This window comes from Plecotus auritus (genome assembly GCF_963455305.1).
Source record: "Plecotus auritus genome assembly, chromosome: 4".
Taxonomy (NCBI): Eukaryota; Metazoa; Chordata; class Mammalia; order Chiroptera; family Vespertilionidae; genus Plecotus; species Plecotus auritus.
Window position 1 is genome coordinate 36158623 of NC_137775.1, and position 26206 is coordinate 36184828.

Below are 26206 nucleotides of genomic sequence, written 5' to 3' on the forward strand. Positions count from 1 at the left end.
AGACATCCCTCTCGCAGTCTGGAGCTCTTGCAGCCCAGGACCCCTCACTCCTTACTGCCCACCTGCAGTGGAGGTGGGAGAGGCTCCTGCCACCGCTGCTGTGCTCACCAGTCATGAGCCTGGCTTCTGGCTGAGCAGCGCTCCCCCTGTGGGAGCGCACTGACCACCAGGGGGCAGCTCCTGCGTTGAGCGTCTGCCCCCAGGTGGTCAGTGCACGTCATAGCGAATGGTCGTTCGGGTCATTCTGCCCTTCGGTTGATTTGCATATTAGGGTTTTATTATGTTGGATTTTTAAAATCTGTGGGCATTTAACACTTTCAGCACATTTGACCTTGTGCTAATGGCTAATGACCAGTGACTACAATATTGGACAGTACAGCTCTAGGCTATGGAGAGACACTGCTGGGTTTTGAGGTTAAGAGTGGTTTGATAAAAGCAATTTTTAGGCAACTGAATGAGGTTTTTGTATTTAGGAGTGTTATCAGATTGTGAGAATGTTATGGATACTAGACAACAAGATGATCCTGATGAAACTATCTGGGTTTGAAGTGATTGGCATGGACCACAGTGGTTGGCTCATGTGTTAAGAAGTTTGGGAGAAATGTCAAGTCTGCACAATCCAATTGAAGGAGAAAGTAATCAGCAATATGCCAACTCATAGAGTTAAAGAAAAAGTAGAATTATTTTTTGATTCATCTGATTAGTTTTTCTCACTAGACAAGAGCCTCAATTCCACAAACATCTACTAATAAACTGTGTCAGGCTTTGGGGTATATATATCTATCATATATAGTATATATATATATAATATCTATCATATATATATACACACTATTATATAATATATATGAACAGTTGTTCTTAATGTCAGTAACTTCACAATGTTGTGGGGGGAGGGGGAAGCAAGCATTTAAAAACAAAGAGCAAAAGCCTTTTTTTTTAATGCTTTGAGAAAACAAAAGAGGGAATATACAATTCTGCCTGGATGGATCTAGAAAAGATTTTTGGGGGAAATGACATTTGAGCTGAATATTGAAGGATAAGTACAATTTCTACATATGGAAATATAAAACAAGGGCATGATGAGTGGAAAGAAGAGCATGAGGGAAATTAGGAAAGTATCTGGCATGTTTCAGAAACTGAATATTTGTCAGACTGAGAGTCTGTGTGGACATGTCATAAGAAATAAGCTGGAAAGCTGACTGAGGAGAAATTGGGGGCAGAGGGGGCGTCAATACTTAGCTAAATAGTATTCCTCCTTGCTGCAAGACCTGAAGCATCAGCAGGAAGAAAAGCCACTTGCAGAGCTCACAGGTGAGCATTAGGGAACATGGCTTTGGCTTGAGAAAAAGACACAGATTGGTTTCCATAAGAGTAGTATGAAGATAGTAGCTTGCACATTATAACTCAGAATACTGACAGTGTCAGATATAATGATCTGCCTTTTCACTGAAAGGTATTCGATATTTCACTAACTTGACCTCTTCTTGCCAATAGCAAACTCAATTGCATTATCATCTCTGTTCAAAGTTTGAGCATAAGAGCTAGCTAACATTGTTAGGGGTACAATGTATTTCTTGAAGGTAAGCTTTAGCTGTCTGGCACTTGGTATTCTGTGAGAAGAAAGCTTCAGAGGGGGAAAAGTCATTACCACTGCCTTTTTTCCCCTTAAAGCTATAGATGAAGAAGAAATATGCCTGTATTCATTTTCTGATGCTGCATAGCAAATGACTGCACACATAACTTAAAAAGAACACCCCTTTAGTAGCTGACAGATCCATAGGTCAGAATCCAGGTGGGCTCAAATGGATTCTTTGCCGAGTCTCACAAGGCTGAAATCAAGCTGTCAGTTTGACTGGGCTCCTATGGAGACTCTGGGTAAGAATCTGCTTCCAAGTTCATTTTTGTGATTGACAGAGTCTAGTTCAGCCGTGGGCAAACTATGGCCCGCGAGCCAGATCTGGCCCATTCGGCTGTTGTATCCGGCCCGCAGAGCCGAAAGAGCAGAGGGTTCTCTTGCTCTCCCCTCCACTCCTTCACCAGCAGCAGTGTTAACATGGCACGGCCGCAGCTCCTTCTTCTGAGTGGGCGGATTTATATCCACCCATTCAGTAGAAGGAACAACCTCTCAATCTTCCAGAGGCTCCTTGTAATGCCCGCGGACGCGTCCCCCGACATCACCCTGGGAATGCGTAGACACGTTATCGTGGTGATGTAGGGAGACACGCCCCTGGAGAGCACAGGTATCAGAGCATTAGCTAAAAAGGAGACCAACAACACTGTTCCCACTGAAGTTGATGTTTTAAAGACCAAAAACCTTTCAACCCAGTCTACATTGCCATCTACATCTACGTCCCGGGCATAATTTGGAAGTTGCACTAAAGAAAATGTTTAATTTACTGTTTACACATTTTGTTCTTTTCTATTTGTTTTAGTTTTAAATTATTTTATTATATTTAAGTTTAATTTGAAAGGCTTTTGTACCTTTCCTTTGTTAGGCAATTTTATTTTGCCTTTGCCATCTTCAATATAAGCTATGTTACTGTGTTATGATTCCTCCATTTTTTGAAGTTTCAAATTATAATAATTAGTGTTTACATTCTTCTTGTTAAAATGTTTGAAATGAATAAAACTATTAAAATTTAAAAAAAAAAGACCGTACCCTTTTATGTAATGATGTTTACTTTGAATTTATATTAGTTCACACAAACACTCCATCCATGCTTTTGTTCCAGCCCTCCGGTCCAGTTTAAGAACCCATTGTGGCCCTCAAGTCAAAAAGTTTGCCCACCCCTGGTCTAGTTCCTTGTGGCTGTAGGAATGAAGACCCCATTCTCCCTGGCTCTGGCCAGAGGTTGCTGTCAGTTCCTAGAAGTTGCTCTTCATGCACACTAAGAAACTTGAACCAACTCCAGCATGGCTTCTAGCAGCCTAAGTCATCAGACCTAAGGTGACTCCAGCCCTCCTTAAAATGCCTGCCTTTGGTGCTGCCAAAGGAATTTGTTGTTTATTCCAGCCCAAACCTGACAAAGTCCCGTAAACTCCCTCTTAATGCATTTACTTTAGAAAACTTACAATTATAAAACTTTTCTCTGCCCCTTTGAGATATAAATCTTCTACCACCTGGAACTGTCTCCTTGACGACCTGGAAATGCCAATCGCCAAAGGAAGCTCTCCCTCTCTTGTCTCCCAGTCCCTAATTTAGTTGGATGCCTTGCTCTAATTTATAAAACTACCTCCTGTCCTGATGATATAAGAAATTTGTTTTTCCTCTAGATAAGTGCCAATTAACAAACCCAGATGGCTTATTCCCAGCAACCAACCCTCTTTCCACTTTTTGTAATTTTCTCACTCTGCTAGAGGTACTTTAAAGTACCCAGTCACCTCTACACACCACAGGTGAACTCAGTTCCATCCTGTAATCCCTTTCCCCTACTGCAGTAGAATTATTGAGTACAATGTGTCTTTACCACCTTTAACTACTGCCTGGCTTAGTTCTTTAACACCACTCCATAAATTGGGCTTTATTATGACATCTCAGCACAATTCCCTGGTCCCAGTGAATTTGTTTGCCTCCTGGGTGCTAACTCTACTTTCCAGCTTTTGTTTTCTTTAGGTTTTAGGAGTGCTGGCCTTAGAGGGCTTTACTGAACAATGGACATCTTAAAATGCTTTGTGTTGTTGTTTTTTTAAAGACTAATTTACAGAATATTTTAGTAATCCAGTCTTTTAAATTAAGTTTCATCTCATTATTAGTCTCAGCAGCTAACAAATATTTCAGGAATTAGATCATCCAAACAGAGAAAATAACTAAAAGAAAGCACAAAGGCAAGAAGTACTACCTATTTTGTTTCCTTTGGGAAGGAGAAGAAATTGAGGAAAATATTTCTGTATTTGGTTTGAAATGTCAGTTTTTGTTTGCTGAATGGGAGAAAATTCTACTTCTGGCAAGAGAAAAATGGAAGTGCTGAAATGTAAGGAGGAATAGTGAGACAGAAAGTAGATTAGTGGGGTGCCCAGAGTTGGGGGAGACAAGGGGATATGTGGGTGACTACTAACAGGAACAATGTTTCTTTTGAGAGTGATGAAAATGTTCTAAAATGTGTTGTGATGACTGCACAATTCTGTGAGCATACTAAAATTCATTAAATTTTACAAGTTTAAATGAGAGAATTAAAATGGTAGAATGGTTATGTGAATTATCTACACTAATAAAAGAGAAACATGCAAGTTGACCATCACACTGCTACACCCACCAGCCAATCGGGAGCAAGTATGCAAATTAACCCAACAAAGATGGCGGCAGCCACAAAGCTGGAGTGAGCAGGTGGCTTGGGTTGCCCCCGGTGATGGAGGAAGCCAAGCTTCCCGACTGCCCTGGCTGGTCCTGGCCTCTGCTCAAGGCTACAAACTTTCAATTATAGAAGATAAATAAATCCCAGATACCTGCTTCCAGCCGGCCCTGGTCTCCACTCAAGGAGGCGCTGAAAAAAAAAAAAAAGAAAAGAAAAAAAGGAGGGGCTGGGAGCTTGGGTCACCGGGGGTGTGGCCAGCCTGCAAACAGCCATCAGCCCCTCACCCAGGCTGGCCACACCCCCATGGCCTGATCCCTATAAAGGGGCCAACATCCCTCAAGGGGTCCCAGATTGGAGAGGGTGCAGGCTGGGCTGAGGGACACCCGCCCCCCCGTGCACGAATTTCGTGCACTGGGCCTCTAGTATATCAATAAAGCTGATACCAATAAAAAAGGAAGTGAGAGACAGTATTGATAAATGTGGATAAATCTAAATAAACAATGATTGTGTAAAACAGTAATAACAAAAATAATGCCTAATTTAGGAGGGGTTGAGGAAACAGACTAAAATGAAAATCCTGACCAAAAATATACATATTATTTGAGAGGAGGTGATTGGAGTTAATATTCTAAGTTCATAATTGGCATAATGATTTTTATTTTCAGGAATTATTCATTAATTGGAGGGGGGTCTTCTTTTTCTGCCCTTGATGAATCTATTGTAATCCTTCTCCTTCTACCAAGATATTTTTCTGGGAGAAACTGATGATCCAACCAGAGAAAGAGAAAAAATATATTAATACTTGTTAATTCCAAATTACTTTCTACCTCTTTCATTTCTTCAAAGTTCTATATTTCAGCAAAAATTACTTTAGCACTCTTTCAAAACCTATATCACACAGGATTAGATTTGCACTGATAATGAGCATACAGTCTTGGTACTAAAATTAATAGCCAAATCTTCATAGAAAGAGGATGAATTTTCCCACAAACACAGAAAGTCAATACAGCTAGATTCCTTTTGAACTCTACAGGTCATTAGCTAGGTGGACCTAGGCACAATACTTGGGCTACATGTTGTCTTCTTCACCCATAGAATGGAGAATTAAATAGGTGTTGTGTCTCTTATATCTTGGTTGTGAAAATCAAGTAAAATGGTGCTTTAAAGCTTTAAAAACTGTCAAGTTCCACACAAATAGGCAGTAGTGTTGTAAAAATTGTGTTTTTATGATGATTAAGTGCGTAATAGGAAATCTTCCTCTAAAGTGTTCAGAAAGTTGTACCTATAAGTATTTCCTTAAATATTATATTAAACTAATTGAATTTTCTGAGTCTAATTTGGTAATTTGAATGTGGCACATTCACATTTTTTGTGTAATCAGTCTGCTAATGGTTTAATTATTCATTTAAAATATTTAATGTTAAATTAGCCTCATCTTCAGTCATTATAAAAGAAATATATAGCTTAGTGTTATAGAGATTAAAATAGAAGAAAAAGTCATTGCTGAGAGAGGATAATGAGAACTATAATCAAATAAGATGTAATGATAAAAGTGTCTCCATACTTTTAGTCTCCATTTGGAATTAAGAGACATTTTTATATATACTGTTTCTTTGTTCCTCACCAAAACAAAATTTGTGAGATAGGAAATAAGACTAAAAAGCTGACTTTCTGTTTGGTAGTGAATACTACACTTGATTTTAAATTAAATACATTCAACTATTATTGGGTATAAAAAGTAGAACTAATATTACTATACAGTTGACTTCAACTATACAAGGCAGAGAGAACTTAGTTAACTTGACTCTTTAATTGCAGGAGGCTAACTTACTGGGATGATCTGTTTGAGCCATCTGTAGAATTGTTACCTCTCCAACTCACACTTTTCTGCATAAACACGATATAAGAGAGTGAAAGATTGTACTTCTGAACTCACCATCAGGACAAATTTACTAAACTCTCAACAACTACTGAATGAAGTGCAAAGAAACTTTAGGAGGGGGAAAAACACACACCCTTCTTCTATAAACATTAGTTACATGTACCAATGTGATACTGGGATTAAGAGTAATTGGGATTCCTGTCAAAATAAAATTTAATCCCCTTCTCTTTCCTTAAGACATCTTTCTACTAAATGAGACCACTGAACAGAGGCAGAATTAACTGGCTCCTTTTAAGTTTGGTCATTACAAATGCAAAATGAGTATCCTTCTGCAGACAGAGAGCCAGAGGACTACTCAAGCTAACACAATAATGGTAGCTGTGATAAATTATGTATGCAGGATATCAAAAGCTGAATGAAGGGAAGAAATGGAGAACCCATTTGAAAATTTGGAATTTGCTCAAAGCTGCTTCTGCAATGATTCCCAGGAGGATAAGCACTCAGCACAGAGCAGTCATAAACTCCGCAGTTCTGTATAATTTATCAACTTTTTTCCTTTTTATTTCTAACATTGACCCTTCACGGTTAACTGAAGAAACAAAGAGCTAAGTAGCTTCCTTCACTATTTGCTAGAGCAATTATGAGCATCCTGACCAATACATTTTCTGCTTAATCTGCTAGCAAACAGTCTCGTTTCCTCTTCATGTGCACCCTCTCTCCACACTCGGCTCGATGCGTGCAGAGCGCTGCTTTCCCTGCCCTTGTGCTTGCGCCCCTCTTCATTTGTTTCCTTCTCATTACAGCTCTCTTATGTGATCATTATATTAAAAGAAAAGAGAATTCTTTATGACAATTTTCTTCAGCTGCCCTTGGTTGATTTTTTTTTCAAAATGTGATTCCTCTGGGTTCTCAGACAGTAGGACACATTGAAAGCTAATCAGTAGACTCTTAAGTATCTTTCAAAGAAATTTTATGTTTTAGGGTGAGAGGATTGGTTTTCACAGTAATAGATAGTATAATGTGATGCAGCCGTCTTGAAAGAGGTCAAGACTGTTTAAAAATTAAGTATAATAAGAAATTAAAAATTGAGATTTACCTCAGGCACTAATTTACCCCCACTGCAATTGTCTTTGGTTCCTTATACATTAATCTCCCATATAAGGTTACTCATTTAGGGCCAATCTGATAGGATCCCTTAGAATAAGGGAATTTTAGAGCCAGGAAGGATTGCTGAACTCATCCCTTCAAGCCCTTTGTTTCTTGGATAAAAAAAAAAAAATCCTGGAAGATCAAGGAGGTTAGGTGACTTACCCAATGCCGCATAGCAGGTAACTTGGTTTGAGCTTCCTGTTTTGTTTTGCTTTGAAGGGAGGAGGGGAGTGGGAAAGAGTTTTCTATCCTACGATAGGAGCAAATGGCTGTAATCCTGGGGTCTCTGCATTTGCTCATCTGCATGTTACAGGTGGTGATACTGCCCTCTTTACCTCAAAGGGTTTCCATTACTAATCTATTTTAATGAAACCTCCCTGCTGGTTTGTGTGTGTGTGAACATCATCCGTGTGTGGCACATGCTCTGCTATGGATAGGCACTTAGGATATAAGGCTTTGTGGGTAGCTCCCATGTTGCTAAGTGTTAAGTATCCAGGGAAGGGATGGGCCTCAGGAAAGACCCCAAGACTCAGAGAAATAAGAGGGAGTGGAATTCCAGTCCTGTAAGAAAATATGAAAGATTATGTTCCTATGTGGTACACTTAAGACAACGCCTGCCTCTTAAAGCCAGGGGTCTGGTAAAAGAAGGAGGCACCACTGGGAAGAGCCACAACCTACACATAAGTAATCTAGTCTCTGAAGGCTGGAAAGTCTGGCTGCAGGCCTGTACAGATAATTTGTGCGGCCCAGTTCAAAATAATATGGGGCCTCTTATTCAGAACTTATTGGAATTTCAAGTCAGTGACAACAAAGCATTAAACCATGCTTGGGCCCTTCTGAGCACAGAGCCCCATGCTAATGCACAGGCCACAAGCCCTGTCTGGTCACAAGTACTTATTTTGACAAAGTCTAGTCCAAACACACCCAATAAAGTCTTTACTTAGCAGGCCGTCTTGAAGAGTCCTGTAAAAGAAAGAATAGTGTTTTTTGGAGAGTGGTTTGACTATGGCTACTTGGGGAGAAGGCAAGAACCTTTATGGAGGAGGTGGATCTTAGGGTCAGGAGATGAGACCCTGAGATCCAGAAGACCTTGTGTTTGTGGGAATTCTTCCTGCACAACCATCTAAGAGGATCTGGGCTCTGTGCTTGAAAGAAGATGTAATTTCCTTACACCTTTATCAAGAGGTGACCTTGAATACTAGAAGATAACAAGAGGCAGGGTCAGGGTCTCCTATTCTCCACATTATTTCTGGCATCTGCAGTGCCTGGCACATTGTTGGTACTCAGTAAATCTTTGTTGATGATGAAACATAGCTGGTTATCTTAGTGTAAGAATTTAGTGGAGCTCCTGACCCTGAAATGAAGATCTGAGATTCAGAGTATAGAGGTATCTCTGGTAAAAAAAAAAAAAAAAAAAAAAAAAAAAAAAAAAAAAGTTTTGAAACATGTTAATACTGCAATTTAAGAATATATTAGCCTGCCCAAGAATGGAGACTTTTAGTACTATTTTGCATAAAAACTAATTATAAATTATTTTATAGATTTGTTAAATACAAGGTTTTTCTAAGACATTTAGTTATATTTTTGCTATCAAGATCACCTAAGAATAATAGCACTGCACTCTTTCTTTTTTTAAGTTCTGTTATTTAGAGAATATAGTCAGTGTTAGAGTGCAGGGAGAAACTGGAATAAGGCACAGAAAGCTGAGGAGAAAGACAGAAAGAAGAAAGGAAGAAAGGGAGGGAGGGGGAGAGGGAGAAAAAAGAGAGGGAGGGCGGGAGGAAAGAAGGATACTGTGGTGACACATAGGAGAAACATGTAGGCCAGTCCTGAGTGATCAAGAAAGACTTTCCCAAGGAACCTAAGATCTAAAAGACAGGAATTAAACCAAGGCCTGGGAGGAGGGGAGATGGAAGCATTAATAGACTGGCTAACATTTATTGAGTATTACTATGTGGCAAGCAGTGTTCTAATTACTTTACATGCTCATTTACTCCTCACAGCAGTGCTATGGGGCAGGCTATTAGTATCCTATTGGGATACCGTTTATTGGTGTCCCAGACCTGATAAATGAGGCACAGAGTTATTTTTTCCAAGCTATAGAAACCTTATGCTTCCAGCCCTGAAGCAAAACTGACTGTGGCCTATTCTATTCGAAAGAACCACAAGTTGTTTTGCATGCTGTATATGTAGCCATGGGGGATTTAGTGAAGTTGCTTTGGAAAGAAGTAAAAGCATATTTTAAAAACATGTGAATGATGATAAGGACCCATTAAAGTATATTAAGCCTGAAGGTAACATGATCAAATTTTTGTTTGGAAATACCACTCTGGCATCAGTATGGAGAATAAATTGATCAGGAACAAAACTAATAGTGGAGAGAACATAACACTCTAAAAGAAAGAGCGTGACCTGAACATTCGCAGTAACAAATAACAGTGCAGAGAAGTAGGTGGATTTTAATAGCATTTTGGAAGTAGAATTTTACTGGCTAATTGGATGCTAGGGGCGGGATAGAGCCAAGGATGAAGGACACCAAGGTTTCTGGGTTGGGTGACTGCAGTAAGCAGAAGGGGAGCCATTCACTGAGTGAGGGGGAAGAGCTGCAGGGGAGGGGAGAGGAGTGGATGGGGATGGGTTGATAGTTAACAAATGTAACAAAGATCTTATGGAGATCAGTGTATAAGAATGTGAATCAAATGGCAGTCAAAACCAATGTAGCCCTAGCCAATTTGGCTCAGTGGATAGACTACCAGCCTGTGTACCAAAGGGTCCTGGGCTTAATTCTGGGTCAAGGGCATGTACCTTGGTTGCAGGCTCCTCCCCAGCCCAGGCCCTGGTTGGGGCTTGTGCGGGAGGCAACCAATCGATGTGTTTCTCTCACATCAATGTTTCTCTCTCCTTCCTTCTTTCTTTCACTCTCCCTAAAAATCAAGAAAAAATATTCTCAGATGAGGATTAACAACAATAAAAAAGCCCAATGTTATTTTGATCACCTACTGTGAAAGCTATCAAAAAGAAAGTCAGTTCTTGAATTATGGGGAGAACAAGGGAAGTTCCTATGATTCTGGTCAGTCTTAATTATAACTGGTATAATGAGTATGAAAAAGAATTCGTAAATTGAGAGAAACCAAGATGGTGGCATAGGTAAACACCTAAACTGCTGCCTCACACAACAATTTCAAAACTACAACTAAAAGACAAAATGGGCATCATCCAGAACCACAGGAAGGCTGGCTGAGTGGAAATTCTACAACTAGAAGGAAAGAGAAAAGCACACTGAGACTCAGAGGAACTGCGGAAGGCAGAGGTACCGAGGCGTGCACGCAGAGGGCTGGCAACTGAGTACGCTGCTGGCTTTCTCAAGCGGGAGGGAGACACAAGCTCCCAACTGCTCTGAACTCCATTTCCGGGCGAGACTCTGGGGACCCAGACTCATTCGGGGAGAAACTGGACTGTCTGGCAGCGGGTGAAACTCGAGGGCAGCTTTCTCTCAGAGGTGCTTGCAGTGATTACCGCGGGACACTGAGACACAGGGACCTCTTAGGGCAGGGCTGACAGGAAGCCATTGATGTTTGCTCCACTCTGAGACTCCGCCCCATCCAAGCTGAGCACAGAGGCTTTTGCAAGTCTTGTCTCATAAGGGTGTCTCCAGCACAGAAATTCTCCCAACGTAGACACAGCTGATCCTCACAGCCAATTGGCCTGGAGGTCATTTCCTCCCAGTGATATCAACAACAATCAAGGCTTAACTACAACAAGACTGTGCACACAGCCCACAAAGGGGTGCACTAAGAGTGTCCACCTCAGGTAACTGGGGAGGCTGAGCCACTGGGCCCTATAGGACACCTAGCACACAAAGCCACTCTATCAACTCAGGTAAGCAGCCAAAATGTGGAAACAAAGAAACAGATCACAAATGAAAGAAATGGAGGAAAGCAAATGACTGGATATAGAGTTCAAAACCACAGTTATAAGGTTTTTCAAGAGTTTTCTAGAAAAGGCTGATAAATTTAGCGAGACCCTCAAGGATATGAAAAAGAACCAACTAGAAATTAAGCATACACTGACTGAAATAAAAAACATTATACAGAGATCTAACAGCAGACTAGAGGATCGCAAGAATCAAGTCAAAGATTTGAAATACAAAGAAGCAAAAAACACTCAACCGAAAAAGCAAAAAGAAAAAAGAATCCAAAAATATGAAGATAGTGTAAAGAGCCTCTGGGACAACTTCAAGCATACCAACATCAGAATTATGGGGGTGCCAGAAGAAGAGAGAGAGCAAGATACTGAAAACCTATTTGAAGAAATAATGACTGAAAACTTCCCCCATCTGGTGAAAGAAATAGATTTACAAGTCCAGGAAGCGCAGAGAACCCCAAACAAAAGGAATCCAAAGAGGACCACACCAAGACACATCATAATTAAAATGCCAAGAGCAAAAGACAAAGAGAGAATCTTAAAAGCAGCAAGAGAAAAACAGTTAGTTACCTACAAGGGAGCACCCATAAGACTGTCAGCTGATTTCTCAACAGAAACTATGCAGGCCAGACGGGAGTGGCAAGAAATATTCACAGTGATGAATAGCAAGAACCCACAACCAAGATTACTCTACCCAGCAAAGCTATCATTCAGAATTGAAGGTCAGATAAAGAGCTTCACAGATAAGAAAAAGCTAAAGGAGTTCATCACCACCAAACCAGTATTATATGAAATGCTGAAAGGTATTCTTTAAGGAGATGAAGAAGAAAAAGGTAAAGATACAAATTATGAACAACAAATACATATCTATCAACAAGTGAATCTAAAAATCAAGTGAATAAAAAAAATCTGATGAACAGAATAAACTGGTGAATATAATACAATCAGGGGCATAGAAAGGGAGTGGACTGACAATTCTTGGGGGGAAAGGGGTATAGGGGGTGCAGGAAGAGACTGGACAAAATCGTACACCTATGGATGAAGACAGTGGGGGTGGGGGATAAGGGCAGATGGTGGGGTGGGAACCAGGTGGAGGGGAGCTATGGGGGGAAAAAGAGGAACAATAATCTGAACAATAAAGATTTATTAAATTTAAAAAAAGAAAAAAATAGGACTTCCTAAATTTTAAAATGCTACCTTTCATTATTGTTGTTATTATTATTATTATTATTATTATTATTATCATTACTTATTAACATTCTTCCTTTTATCAGGTTCAAACCACTCAAATGGCCTCTTTACCTGTCCTTCTAAGGAAAACTTTTTTCCTCTTTTACTTTTCTTTCTTACCTTCCTCTCCCCTACTTCCAGGTTCAATGGCAGGTAATTTGGGTGGAGTTAAGTGATTTTGTCTGCTCTCTTCAATCAATAAACAAGTATTTAAGAGTCTCCCAGGTGAGCATCCAAAGCTGGATGAGTGGCATTGCAATCAAGGTGCCATGTTCTTTGGGGTCAGAGAATTCTGGATTTGAATCCTTCTTCCACATTTTCCTTCCACATGCCCTTAGGTAAATGATCTGCTCATCTCTCTTCAGTTTCCATCAGAAAAAAATAAAATGGATAATATTTCACAAGTCTGTTGTATTACATGAGATAATAAATGTGAAAGAAACTAACAGAGAGCCTAGTGCTCAAAAACGGTCATTCCTGTCCACTTCATAAGGCTGTTGCCCAGGATAAATGAGCTAATACTCAAAAGATGGTCATGGAATAATTCTGCTATATAAGTTCAGTCATTTTTAATGAACTTTGCTACTATTGTTTCTGTTATTGTTTTTATGGGTACCAGGGGCTTGCAGTAACCACGTCGACAAGCCTTTGAGCAGCACTTGGACGTATCTTTATTATTTTTTTTTTAATTTCCTTATTTCTTTGTTTCAGCTTGGGAATCATTTCCTTCTTTGCTTAGTGCTGCTTTGGAGAAACTGCCAGATGTCTTTACAATTTGTTGCTTCTGGCCAATACTCTGTTATGTAGACATTCTGCTTTGTTCAGCTAAGATGCCGCGTTTATTAAAGCTGTAGTAATCTGGAAAAACAGTAATTATGCTGTTCTTGGAATGCAACATGAAAAACACTGAAATATTAAAAACCGGAGATGAAGGCAGGCTTAAAATCACTGTAGATCTTTTACCTTTTTTTAATTAAAAAACTTTCACTCTATATAAATTGTCTATTACCCTATTACCGTTCTGACTGCTCTGATGAAAGATTAAGATCCCCATAACAGCTGGCACAGCTAAAAGGAAGGGACTTTGGTGTTGGAGGAGCAGCTAACCTTCTCCCAGTTTCACAGTGGGGTCTGGAAGGACTGGATGGTGTAGTTTATATTCCTAGACCAAAGGCAATAACTCCCAACATTTAAGACTCCCTTTCGGCAAAGGCTCAAGCATTTCATGATGTTGTAGAAAACTGAAAAGGCATCTTGGCCCTGGCCGGGTAGCTCAATTGGTTAGAGCATCAGCCTGCTATGCCAAGGTTGCAGGTTCAATCCCCATTCAAGCCACATACAAGAATCAACCTATGAAAATAAAAATACTATTTTAAAAAAAGAATCAACCAATGAATGCATCAAGAACTGGAAATACAGAAAAAAAAATCGATGTTTCTCTCTCCCCTTCTTTCTCACTTTTTCTCTCTCTTCCTCTCTCTCTAAAATCAATCAATCAATAAAAATTTATTTTAAAAAAATTTTAAAGGAATCTTGAATGTTAAATTAACCAAGTATTTTTGGTTTTTCTCTGAGCAAAGTTTCTTCAGAGGCTGCTATGTTGTCTCTTGGCATGTTGTCTGAGACCGGTTATAAAACAGAATGCGATTTCACTCCTGTACCCTAGAGAAGCTCATTAGAACTATGTGTTGGACTTTCTCATGTCTCCAACATTCCAAGAGACTTCAGCCTAACAAGATAAGTGTTAACCTTTTGTTTTTGGTAAATGAGCCATCTTGTTTTGAACAGAAAATATAGTGTTAGCATTCTAATGTTTAACAGGGGTTTCCATTAAACTGACATTTTATTTATATTAAAAATAGACATATTTCTCGCAATCCAATTGTATAATTAACGAGAATGTCATTTATCTTATTCTTTTCCTCTTTAAAATGCACTGTAAGACTTAATTTACCAGCCTCCCCAAGGTAATTAATTGTGCTTTATTTTTGTTAAGTGCCCAGATATTCATGAAGTTCTTTCCCATAGTTATCTTCATTTTACAGATGGGAATACCAAAATTCAGAAAGTTTCCATTACAAAACTAAACCGAAATGTAACTCTGGGTTTTTGACTTCCAACCCAGTGGTCTTTGCACTTCACCATGGACGACTCATTCACATTAGTTGCGATCTCAAATAAAAATTATAGCTCTCCTCAGTGTCATGGTGGATATGAGGATGCTTTGGAGGGTGTAAGTTACCACCATAAACAAATATAGGAGGCAGTGCTAAGCCAGTCCTACAAACATAGGGCTGGAGAAATGAGGCCTCCCAAAGGAAGAAACCACCCCCCATGGGTCTACTTAAGGCATCTCAGATATAAAGGACTGGTCTGGAAGTAGCAGCTTATCCCACAGAGCAAAACCTCCATGGTAATAACTGGGTTTATCATAAAGGGAGAGTCTATAGGTTGAGTACTGAAGCCTTTGAGAATGAAAGATCCTCAGTGGCAGTAGGAAAAATATTGACCTCATATTCAGTCAGGTTTAATAATGAACTGTTTACCTGAGCTCAGGTGCATTGCAATATTCTCCTAAACCGTGGGCTACTTCCTCAGCAGCCTTCACATTCTGTCATCTTTTTCTTTCCTGCCTGCCAACCTTGGGCAGAGTTCAGCCATGAGGTCACGTCATAGTTTCACGCACCCACTACATGCAATGTAGTCCTCCCTAAGCCAAGTGTCCTCCCGAAGCCTAACCATGACCCTTTGATCCTCCTGTGCAATGGACCCAACCTATTATCACTACCCATGAGTGTGGTGTGTGCCAGGATTTTCCCCCCAAATTCCACATCCACCAGGATCACTCTCCCCAGGAAGATAGCAATAGGATCTAGACGTCTTGAAGGAGGAGAGGTAGAAAAAATTGAAGGCCAGTCAGGAAGCTGGCAAAAGCATAGAGATGAGCGTGAAGGAGTATGGAGAGCAGTAAAGAGAATGATCTGAAGGAGCCAGAGGCTGATGTTATGAGTAATAAGAGGAGAAGAAGCTAACTACCCCAGCTGGGAACTCAGAAAGGGCCTGGGCTTTCAAGAGTAAAAGACTGGGTTTTATCCAGTGAACAACCAAAAAGAGGAGGGACAGAGTCACCTGTATTAGGAAGATCAATCAGACTGTATAGGCCTTAGGAAATGAGCAGGAAAACACACTCGAATGTTAAGATTTAAGGGAGGCATTAAGTGCCTTGACAGACAAGGCAAGAAGAAACTAAGCAGAGTTTACTAATCGTGGGGACAAAAAGGAAAAAGACAGTAGAAAATAATTGTAAGTTTTGTGTATTATTCACCCCACTGTAAAAAAAATGCAGATGCGCAATGAATGCAAACCCATTGAATTGGAGTTTCTGAGGGTGGTATCAGGTGTGTGCTTTCTAGAGGCTCTGCAAGCTCACCATAAAAAACCTCTAGCCTACAGAGCAAAGCAGACAGGTTCTGGGCTCACTCCCTTTCAGTCGGCCTTCTCGGACTTCTGAGCCAGTCCGAAGATTTACTCGGTGCTAAGGGATGTCATGATATACACAGAAGACGGTGGCAGCTAACAATTGCCCAACTCTTGCAAACAGTAAAAGCCTAATTGTGCTTCTGACTTCCAGAACAAGAATTCAGTGGAGGAGGAAGATGACTATGGACTGGGACATCAGTTGGAAATGACTTCTAGAGGAACTGAGACATAGTCCAGACCTTACAGGGAGAACTGTAGCCCAAGACAGGGGAACAGTGAGCTCGTGAAAGTCGACAAAGCATTGTGTAGTATTGTTCTGAGTAGCAGAGTGTGGGCGCTACATTTAGAGCAAGATTGTCAAACGCAAAGGCTAACATGGGCCAAATAAACAAGGTTTAAGTTTATGTGGGCCGCAAAAAAACAAAAGCTTCAATTTTCAGAGAAACAGGTTTATTTCCATAGAGACATGCTGAATACAAAGGGCTAAAGTAAATGAGTAATCGTTAACATAAAATAATAGAACATTTGAATAAAAAGTAATATTTTTTCTTGAACATTAACTTACCAGACACTGAATAACTGCACAAATTAATAAGCGTAACGCAAATAAACCTATTTTTCTTGTTCTCCGAAAGCGAAATATTTCCTATTGCGCACAGCAAACAAGTCAGTCCAAGACTAATGACGTGGCCATCGGCTGCTAAAATATTCGTTGCTAGTATTAGTGGAGAGAAATGGTGCACCTGTGTGTAAGGCGCGTAAGGGAAATGAATGCAACACGGTTATAGTAATCAGTCATTAGCGAACGTTGTACTTTGTTATTAATAATTATGTATAATAGGATATTGTAAAAATCAAGTTATGAAATTTTTATTAAAATGTTTCTTACATACCGTTGTATTGGCTGGGCCACAAAAATACTCACTGTGGGCCGCAAGTTTGACCTGCTTGGTTTAGAGAGCCGATGAGGCCAGGTGAGCCTCGCTTTGGGCTGCTCCTCTGTATAGGCTGTTGATCCTAATGTAGGCCATGGGGCAAGCACACTTTACCTTTACGCTTCCCATCTCTCCTATTTGTATCTGGTCCTCTTCAACCACATAATAGCTGTTGTTTTCACACACTGTTTGTAGAATACACATTAAATTCACTCACACTAAGATACAAATGGCACATAATCCCTTATGTTATTATGGCATATTCTGTGTAGAGAAGTTACTTAAAGAAAACTTATTTCATTCTCACTACAGTTCAATAGAGTGGGGAAGTCATATATCCCCTTTTATACATTGGGAAAGAAAGGCCAGAGAATCTAATTGGCCAACTCCTAGAACAGAGCTACTAAATGGAGAACTGAACTGGGAGATGTGGGCACAGTTTTCTCTGCCACCCTGTTCTGCATCTTGCAGCAGTATTTTCATCTCAACAGGGATCAGAGCCCTGTGCTAAAGGCATGTGGCTCTAACTCAGGACTTCGGACATCAATCTGGAGATAGAATGATTCTTTCAGCAAAGCCCTGAATCACCCTACATAGGTTATGCCTTTGTCTTCACATTACCTGCTAGCTGTGTGATCATAGGCAAGTTAGAGAAAATGATCTGAGCTTCACTTAACCTGTCCATCATATGGAAATAACTATTACTGCTTCATAGGGTTTTTCTGAGAATTTCCTAAAATGCACCTGGATAATGTCTTTGCCACATAGTAAGCCTCAGTAAACCTCATTTTCTCTTTCCCTGCTCTTCCCCATTATACCTACACACAAGGCAAGCCATGCCAAGTCAGAACCACAGGCTCACCCTGACCCTGCAAACACCTTTATTGCCCCCTCTTTGTTTCTGCTTTTAGCCCTTTCTCTCTCCCCTCCATCCCTGTGTCTAGCCACACCAGCCTCCCTTCACTTCTCCAACTAGCCAAGCATTCCTCTCCCATGTACTTGTGTAAATGCTGGTTCCTCTGCCTACAATCCACTCTGCCCTACTCCAGCCCCCCTTGCCCTTCATGCCCCAGTTGTCAGCCCAATGGTCACTTCTTCAGGAAGGACTGAAGTGGTTCCTCCTGTGATTCTCTCTCACTGCATCCTGTCATTTTCATTGTTATTACGATTTGTAAGTATATGTAAATTCTATGCTTATGGGTTTAATGTCTGTTTTCTCCACTAGACTACAGACTCCCATGTTGGCTCCAATCTTCATAGTACCCAGTATAGAATCTAACACATAGGCATGTTCCATAAATAATGTTTAGCTGTTTCTTGGATGAATGCTATTCTTTTCTCTCCCCTTTGGGATATACTCTTATAGCCTCCTCACCAAACCATATAGTACATTACATACACATACACACACACAATTCCCATAGAGCCCATATCCCTGACCATTTCCTTCATTTTCTTTCCCCAGCATTTATTCATACATTATCATGAATTAGGTTGCATTCTCTGGTTGTTTCACGCTTCCCTAATCACATCATTAATTTTTCAAGGGCTAAAAGTCCATCGAGATCTTTTTTAGAATCCCCCATCAACCTAGTAGAGTAGCCGGAAACATGTTTCGGTGCTTAGTAATTTCTTGATGAATGAATGAACAGATCAATCCGTCAATCCTAGTATATCCCCTTTGCACAGAGAAAATCTTCACATAGCAAATATGGAGATATCATTGCAGCAAAACAATTTCTAACCATGGCCCACTGCTATAGTCCCTCTTCTTGGGTCACTATATTGAGTTTCAATAAGAAAACAATCTTATCTTGAAAGGGGGTTTGATTTATTTTTAATAAGAAAGGCTGAATTGGAAGCTTGCATTTTCCCCCAAATTTAATAATAGCACTAGTAACGCCTTACACTTTTCGCTGGCCTTATTTCAGGTGTGACTTTGAAGCTCCCAGTTAAGCTTCTGTTATGATTTAATAGCAAGACAGATATCACCAAACCCACCCAAAGGAGGGGTCACAGAGCAGGGGTTTCTGTCTAGTCTAAGCATGTTTTCAGTTCAATTCAGAAAAGGGCAGAGAACTTGAAGGAAACATCAGGTTACTTGATGCCACTGTACTTAAACATCTGGGGTCCTGCTAGTAAACCCTGATAACTTTGGTAAGTAAAGAAATAGCTTTTGATCTTGCTCACTTCCTTCAGTCACAACTAGAACAAAACAAAACACATGTGGGTAAAATGTTATGCCCAAAACAATAACGTACTGAATTGGGGTTTCAATTTCTACATTTGCCCTGTTATCCTGAGGCAGAAACTTCAGTTTACTGGTTGCCCTGCCAGTAAGCCTCAGATTGCTTAGTTGCTCATGTTATCAGTATTTTTAATGGTTAACAACAACAACAAATATAAGCATATATGTGCACACATATATATTTACTATTTGTTGTAATATATGCATTTTAATTTACTTTGACAATTGTCTAGCAGGTTCTGTCTAGTTAGTAGTATCTTCCCCCAATTTTGTATTTGATCTTAAAGGCCAGGAAAAGGAAACCAAGTTGTGCTAAATACCCATGAACATTGTCAAGGTTGGTATGAGGTCTGTTCTTCATGCGGCGTCACTTAATCACCTATTTTCCTACCCCTGCTTGGCTTTGTGACAATTAAAAGAACCTATAAGAGAAGACCACTAATGAGTCCACTTCTGTCCCCATTTCTCAGGCTACAGAAGTCCTAAAGGTTGATGGAGGGCCATGCTATTCAAACAGCAGGTGTGGCTGAGACAGAAGCTCCTGGTGCTGGGAAGCCTTGCTGTTGGGAGTCTCCTGTATCTAGTCGCCAGAGTTGGGAGTTTGGATAGGTAGGTGATTAAACACATAACTATGCCCACGTGACATTACGTGTTTCTTGACTTAAACTTCCTTAGGACATAATTTTAAACCTACCCCTTTGTTTTCCTCCTTCAAAATTCCCAAGAAACATACTTTTTTGCAGTATTGATTTTGATCTATTAAGCCTTTAAAACAGAGATCCAAGTTGCTCAAACCAAGGTTTTCGTCAGGATCCATTTGTATTCTGTGTGCACTGACATTTATTTTCAGAGAAGCGATAAAGCCATGTACAGGGAAAATGTCATTTTCTAGAGCTCAGTGTGGTCTGTGTGCATCTGGTTGTTGACCTCTAGCCATAGCAAAATGGTGATGATGTATTTAGGTATTTTCATTTTGAAATTTATGAGTGAGCCATTAATGATCTACCAGGAGAGTTAAAATTATGTTTGTGCCTATAAAGGAGCTCATCAAATTTGGAACCCACTGCCCTGGAAAGATGGCTGCAGGCATGGGGAGTTTGAACTATGTTAATTAGCTCTGGTTTCCACGAGTTGGATGTACCAGACAAGGAGCCTGTCACTCAGAGTAATTGCCCAGAAACCAATGGAAAAATCTATGGAGAGGAAATTTACAGAGCCAGGGGTTGTCTCTAAATAAGCAAACAGTTGAAAGGTGCTCAGCGTGCAGAAGCTGAGCAATATCATCTGGCTCCACAATGAACACCTCTGGGCTGTCCAACTTCCAGTGTGACTGTGAAGGACAGAGAACTGAATTTCTGAAATGTGAAGCTTCCTTCTTTGCTCTTTAAATTAACTGTTGCTCTGGAGAGGCTGAAGTGTGTTCTCCATGCATTCAGTTCCCATTTTCTGTGAAAATGCAGCCACACTTTAAAATGAAAATATCTCCCTTGCAGTTTTCCTTTTCTAATCTATAGATCTTATCACCATAGATATTTATCAAATAATATAGCAGTGGTCTTTATTTTCCTTCTTCCAGTGTCAATTTTGACTGGTAAAGTGAACCCCTTTATGTTTTTCAATTCAAAAATCCAGAGTAAACATCCACATACTAGTTGCTAACTATGCGAAACGGTATGATCGGCTTATCACTGGCTTCAAGTAGTTCCCTAAAGGTAGTGTTTAGTTATTAGTGAAAAGCCTTAAGGTGGTATCATTGTCCTATGTCCATAAAGGGACTTTTGTATCAAGTTCTTCCCAATCATTTCCTTTTTATTGAGTAATTGATCTAATGGTCATTAACATATTGGTTACTTAGTTGGTTCTTTTCATTTTTCACCTGGTTTATAGTCTCAAATGGGATCCTTATCATTATAAGGAGATAGATTGCTTATTGGGCTTTCTCAAAAGTTCTCAATTGAGAGTCAGAGTGGATTGCATCTAAAATTTACCCATGCTGACTTACACTTATCTTTTAGTAACTCCGAATGGGAGGCTGAGCTCGGTTACTTTTACCATCCCTTCCAATCCTTAGAGTCCATGTTATATAGTCTGAGCCCCATGCTCAGAATCTGCTCTTCAAGAAGTCAAAATAAGGTGATATTTTCTCCAATTCTGAGATATGGAGTCCAACAAGCAATTGTTCTGCAGGCTATGAGCTCCCAAGGTAGCAGGTAGAAAGAGGAAGAAAAGAAGAAAAATGGCCCTTTCTAGAGGTAGGAAAGGGACTCTATTTCAGCCTCTCTCAGCCAGAATTCCTCAAGAGAATTAAGTCCTACAGAAAAGGACTTGATTATTGCCTTAATTCTTTCAAGGATGACATACACTAGCATCATTCTAGATGCACAAAAGAGAAGTCCATCCAGTATATTCAATGGATGTCTTAGGGAATTAGCGCTTACTTGTCAATCAAGAAGAGCTAAAAGATGAATTTGTGATGTCCCAAGCAATGTCACAATTAAAAACATCTTTGACTCTATATGTGTTGCTCCTTTTATATCTTTCATTTAGAACTCCAGCCTTAATCTTTACAAATTTGTATAAACAAAATTTATGTTTCTCTAACATAGTGACTGTGATAAACTTTTTTATAGTATTCCGTATTTTCATGTTTTCCACAATGAGCATGAGTTGTGTTTGAAATCATAAAAAAAAACAAGTACTGCAAAAAAGTAAACTATGTTTATATTTTTGCTTAAGCATTTGGTTAGACTGTTTACACAGAGCACAGGCCAAGCCCTTTCTCCTCGGTTCTGCAGAATGCCTTGGCATGACCTTGAGGTTTTCCTCTTCTCCTTTTAATTGTAACATTACAGAAGACAAGAAAGGTACAATAGAGTCTCCTGGGATATGTAAGGAAGAAACTTATTGCCACAGAGAAGTGGACATAGACTCCCAATTATTGGGATACTAGAGGTTTCCGTTGAAGGAATTGGCTTAACAGTCATTTTTACCACTCTTCTACCCTTTACCAAGATGGTTAAAATGCCTTTCCAAATAAACCTAGGGAAATTATAATGAATTTCAGTTCCATTCCAGACTATACCCCAAAGGAAACTCAATGTACTAACCATATATATTAGCTATGCCAAATTAAACAGCCACTCCAGCCTAATAGCATTATAATTATCACCACACCTTTTTCTCTGAGAGAAGCAGGGGTGGTAGTTCCTTATTTAAGGCAATGTTGAAGTGGGAATCCTCCTTTCTGGCTCCATCGATTGCATCCCTTCCTTCATGAGCTTGAGTTCCTGATTTAAATGGACTTGTCAATGCGGACCTGAGGTTTCTGGCCCTGCTAAGGCCGTGTGGATTTCAGGTCCCAGGTGTGGTAAGTGATATACAGCACTTGCTGATGGCATTGGGTTTGTGCCTACATTCAACCAAGTGAAACCATAACCCTGACCTCTTTAGATAGGAAGAGAAAGAAATACAGTACTCTTCCAGCTGTCCCTAAGGACAACAGCAGAAATTCTCAAGAGGCTGAAAAGCTCAGCAAGTGCCACTTTTGGAATTTTTCAGGTTGATGATGCAAATAACCAAAGACAGAGACTGCAACCTCTTTTCAAATTATATATCAACAGTTTTTAAGAGCCATATGAGTGCTGCAAGGTAGTGATACACACGAAACCCAAAAGACTAGCTTCCTAGCTGCCCTTCAGTCTCCCAGCTCAATATTATAATCTTCCACCTTTCACATTCTCTAAATAATGTTAACTGGCGAGCTGTTAAAAAGCTATTAGTATGACTGGTGTCACTTGTCTGTCCTGTGCTGTGTGAACATAAGTACATGCCGTAGTCAATTAAGTGCTTGGTGAATAAAAAATTTAAGGAGCACTAATAAAAATAATCCCATCAATTATGTGTGCTCCATTAAATACAGTGTTGCTTAAAATAAAATTTCTCAAACATATGTTCATTATGGATTGCATCAGGCAGGGAAACAGTGGTTTTATTTATGCATTTAAAGTCTTACTCTGACTGGTGAACCAGAAAAATGAGAATCTAGTTGCAGTGAGGTTCTTACAGTGTCTCTCTGTTGTTTGCAGGCTACAACCCATTTGCCCCATTGAAGGCCGATTTGGAGCCCGCGGGCAGGCTGAATTCCCTCTCCGTGCCCTGCAGTTCAAGCGCGGCCTGCTGCATGAGTTCCGGAAGGGCAACGTTTCCAAGGAACAGGTTCGCCTTCATGACCTGGTCCAGCAACTCCCCAAGGCCATTATCATTGGGGTGAGAAAAGGAGGCACCAGGGCCCTGCTTGAGATGCTGAACCTCCATCCAGCTGTGGTCAAAGCCTCTCAAGAAATCCACTTTTTTGACAATGATGAGAATTATGCCAAGGGCATTGAGTGGTATAGAAAAAAGATGCCTTTTTCCTACCCTCAGCAAATCACAATTGAAAAGAGCCCGGCGTATTTTATCACGGAGGAGGTTCCAGAAAGGATTTACAAAATGAACTCATCCATCAAGTTGCTGATCATTGTCAGGGAGCCAACCACAAGAGCTATTTCTGATTACACTCAGGTGCTAGAGGGGAAGGAGAGGAAGAATAAAACTTATTACAAGTTTGAGAAGCTGGCAATAGACCCTAATACCTGCGAAGTGAACACAAAATACAAAGCAGTAAGAACCAGCATCTACACCAAACATTTGGAAAGGTGGTTGAAATACTTTCCGATTGAGCAATTTCACATTGTGGATGGAGATCGCCTCATCACAGAACCTCTGCCAGAACTTCAGCTCGTGGAGAAGTTCCTAAATCTTCCCCCGAGAATAAGTCAGTACAATTTGTATTTCAATGTTACCAGAGGGTTCTACTGCTTGCGATTTAACGTTATCTTTAATAAGTGCCTGGCTGGCAGCAAGGGGCGCATTCATCCAGAGGTGGACCCCTCTGTCATTACCAAATTGCGCAAATTCTTTCACCCTTTCAATCAAAAATTTTACCAGATCACTGGGAGGACACTGAACTGGCCCTAAAATAATAAGTCATACAACACCATGTGTTGTGCCTGGAGACACGCAATGTCTCCTCTAGATTAAAATATGCACTTTTCCAAGACACAACTATCCAAGTCATGTTTCCATCTCTACTTGTATATACACAGTGTGTGACCAAATATAAGACCAGTTCTTTTTCTACTGAAAATGTACAAAAACAATTTGCTGTCTGCATAGTAGCATCTTTGAGACAAGTTACTAAAAGAAGAGGTGGTGGTATTGGGGGAAAGTGACTTCAGCTATTCTCAAAGAGTTAGTCTTCCTTTGAGTCAGAATTTGTCACCCGCCATTTACATAAATTGAAGCCAAAAGATAAATGTGTGGAAAGTACCAATGGCTGTGAAGCTGCAGGAAGGAGAGGATTCGGTTATGCATTCTTTTCTAAGGGAAAGCTGGCTCTTTAATTCAGATGCTGAATTGGTGCCATGAAAACAGAAAATGCTATTTTCTTATGATTTAAAACGATGTCCTATCTCATAAAATTGACATTGTTCCAAAGTTCCTGTGGTGATTTTGCACTATTGTTTTCTCGTATGGACCATGATGTCACTTGTAGCATGTCAATCATATATTGGAAAGTCCTTTCACTTCCATGTTCTATGTCAACAAAGAGAAATGTCATGTACATAATGTATATTATTGTAAATAGTTGTTTCACACTAAGTAACTCTATTTTGTAAACTGAATATGGCTATTTAATTTATTGTGAAAATTAAATTTATTGTGGTATTTAAAAATGGAATGGATTAAAATTACTCTATGTGCAACTTTTCTTTTTAATTCATTTTTGTTATACATGCCCCCTGCTGGCTCCCCAAATCAAAGCTGTTTATGTGCGCTTTGAGAGCACCTGGAAACATGTACTTCTCCATTGGATTCCTGTACCCTTGTGAGATTTATTTCTGAAGTGAAGTTGAGTATATTAAAAAAAAGTCTCAACTATCTGGAAATCTAGTAGAATAACCCTCAAAGAACACTAGTGATGCTCTGCTACAACTTTATAACAATTAATTTTCTTGCAAATGCTGCTGTGCCAGGAGAAAGACAAGAAATACTTTAACATAATCAATGCAGAGAAGAATCACAATTTTATTTGAACCTCTAATCAGAGTCAGACCGGTAGAGAAATTGAGTAAAATTAGATTAGAAAATGCGTGTGGCCTCTGCACTGAAAGCTGCTGATGCTTCAAAAACGAATACAAACTCTCAGAACTCCCTCTTTGAGATGAAAATATTATCAATGTACTCAGAAATGATCAAATTGTGTAGTGTTGTTATTACTGACCTAAACATATAACTCATATTTCCACCCACAGAAATTAATGCTAACTTGGGTGCTTACTAACATCAAATAGATTATATATGCTTAAATATAATTCAACCATGGAAAGAAGTTGAAAAGAGGTATCAGCAAAAATAACAATAATAAAAGATGGATTTTTCCCCATCACGATTGCTTACATTTGAGAGAGTTTAGTTCGACACCCCATTGAGAGTGCCTAGAGAAATCAACAAGTTACAATGGATTTTTCTCTATGAGTTGTTTATCCTGTCCAGTGATTTGATGGTAAGCTTTTACAAATAAACAGCCCTTTCCCTCCCAGTGTCGGTATATATTGCTTCTCAAGCTACAGCCTTGGTAATCTTCGCTATTTCAGTTAGCAGTGATGCTGTTCTCTTGGCACGGAACAAGCCGACACCAACACTGACAGGCTGGCCTCTCGCTCACTGTGCAATAACTCTGGAGTGAGAGTCTTCGGTCTAAATGTCAATCACATCTCCCTTCCACCGTGAATGGAATCAAATATAAGGAATCTGTCATCAGATTCCTCTGTGCCTCAACTCTCAGCTAATCATCAGAGGAAACTCTTTGAATACTACATTCAGGACATAATCACACATTGCCATCATTCATTTTATTATAATGATTCCTAGAGCACTATATGGCTAATAAGTTTTAAACCAGTGACTGTCAAATTATGCCCTGTTGGAATACTGATGTTTCAAAAACTCACCCTAGATATTC

The 26206-nt window shown here is 39.8% G+C and overlaps 1 protein-coding gene across 3 annotated transcripts in view; it reads left to right on the forward strand.

The window, feature by feature from the left end:
- HS3ST5 (heparan sulfate-glucosamine 3-sulfotransferase 5) overlaps window positions 1-24945 on the forward strand; it is a 249084-nt gene extending 224139 nt beyond the window's left edge. For all 3 annotated transcript variants that reach the window (XM_080664840.1, XM_080664841.1, XM_080664842.1), the window contains 2 exons: window positions 19614-19752; window positions 23229-24945. In XM_080664840.1, coding sequence (XP_080520966.1) covers window positions 19646-19752; window positions 23229-24159 — 1038 coding nt within the window. In that variant the 5' untranslated portion in view covers window positions 19614-19645 and the 3' untranslated portion in view covers window positions 24160-24945. The remainder of the gene's footprint in view (window positions 1-19613; window positions 19753-23228) is intronic.
- Window positions 24946-26206: the final 1261 nt, after the last annotated feature.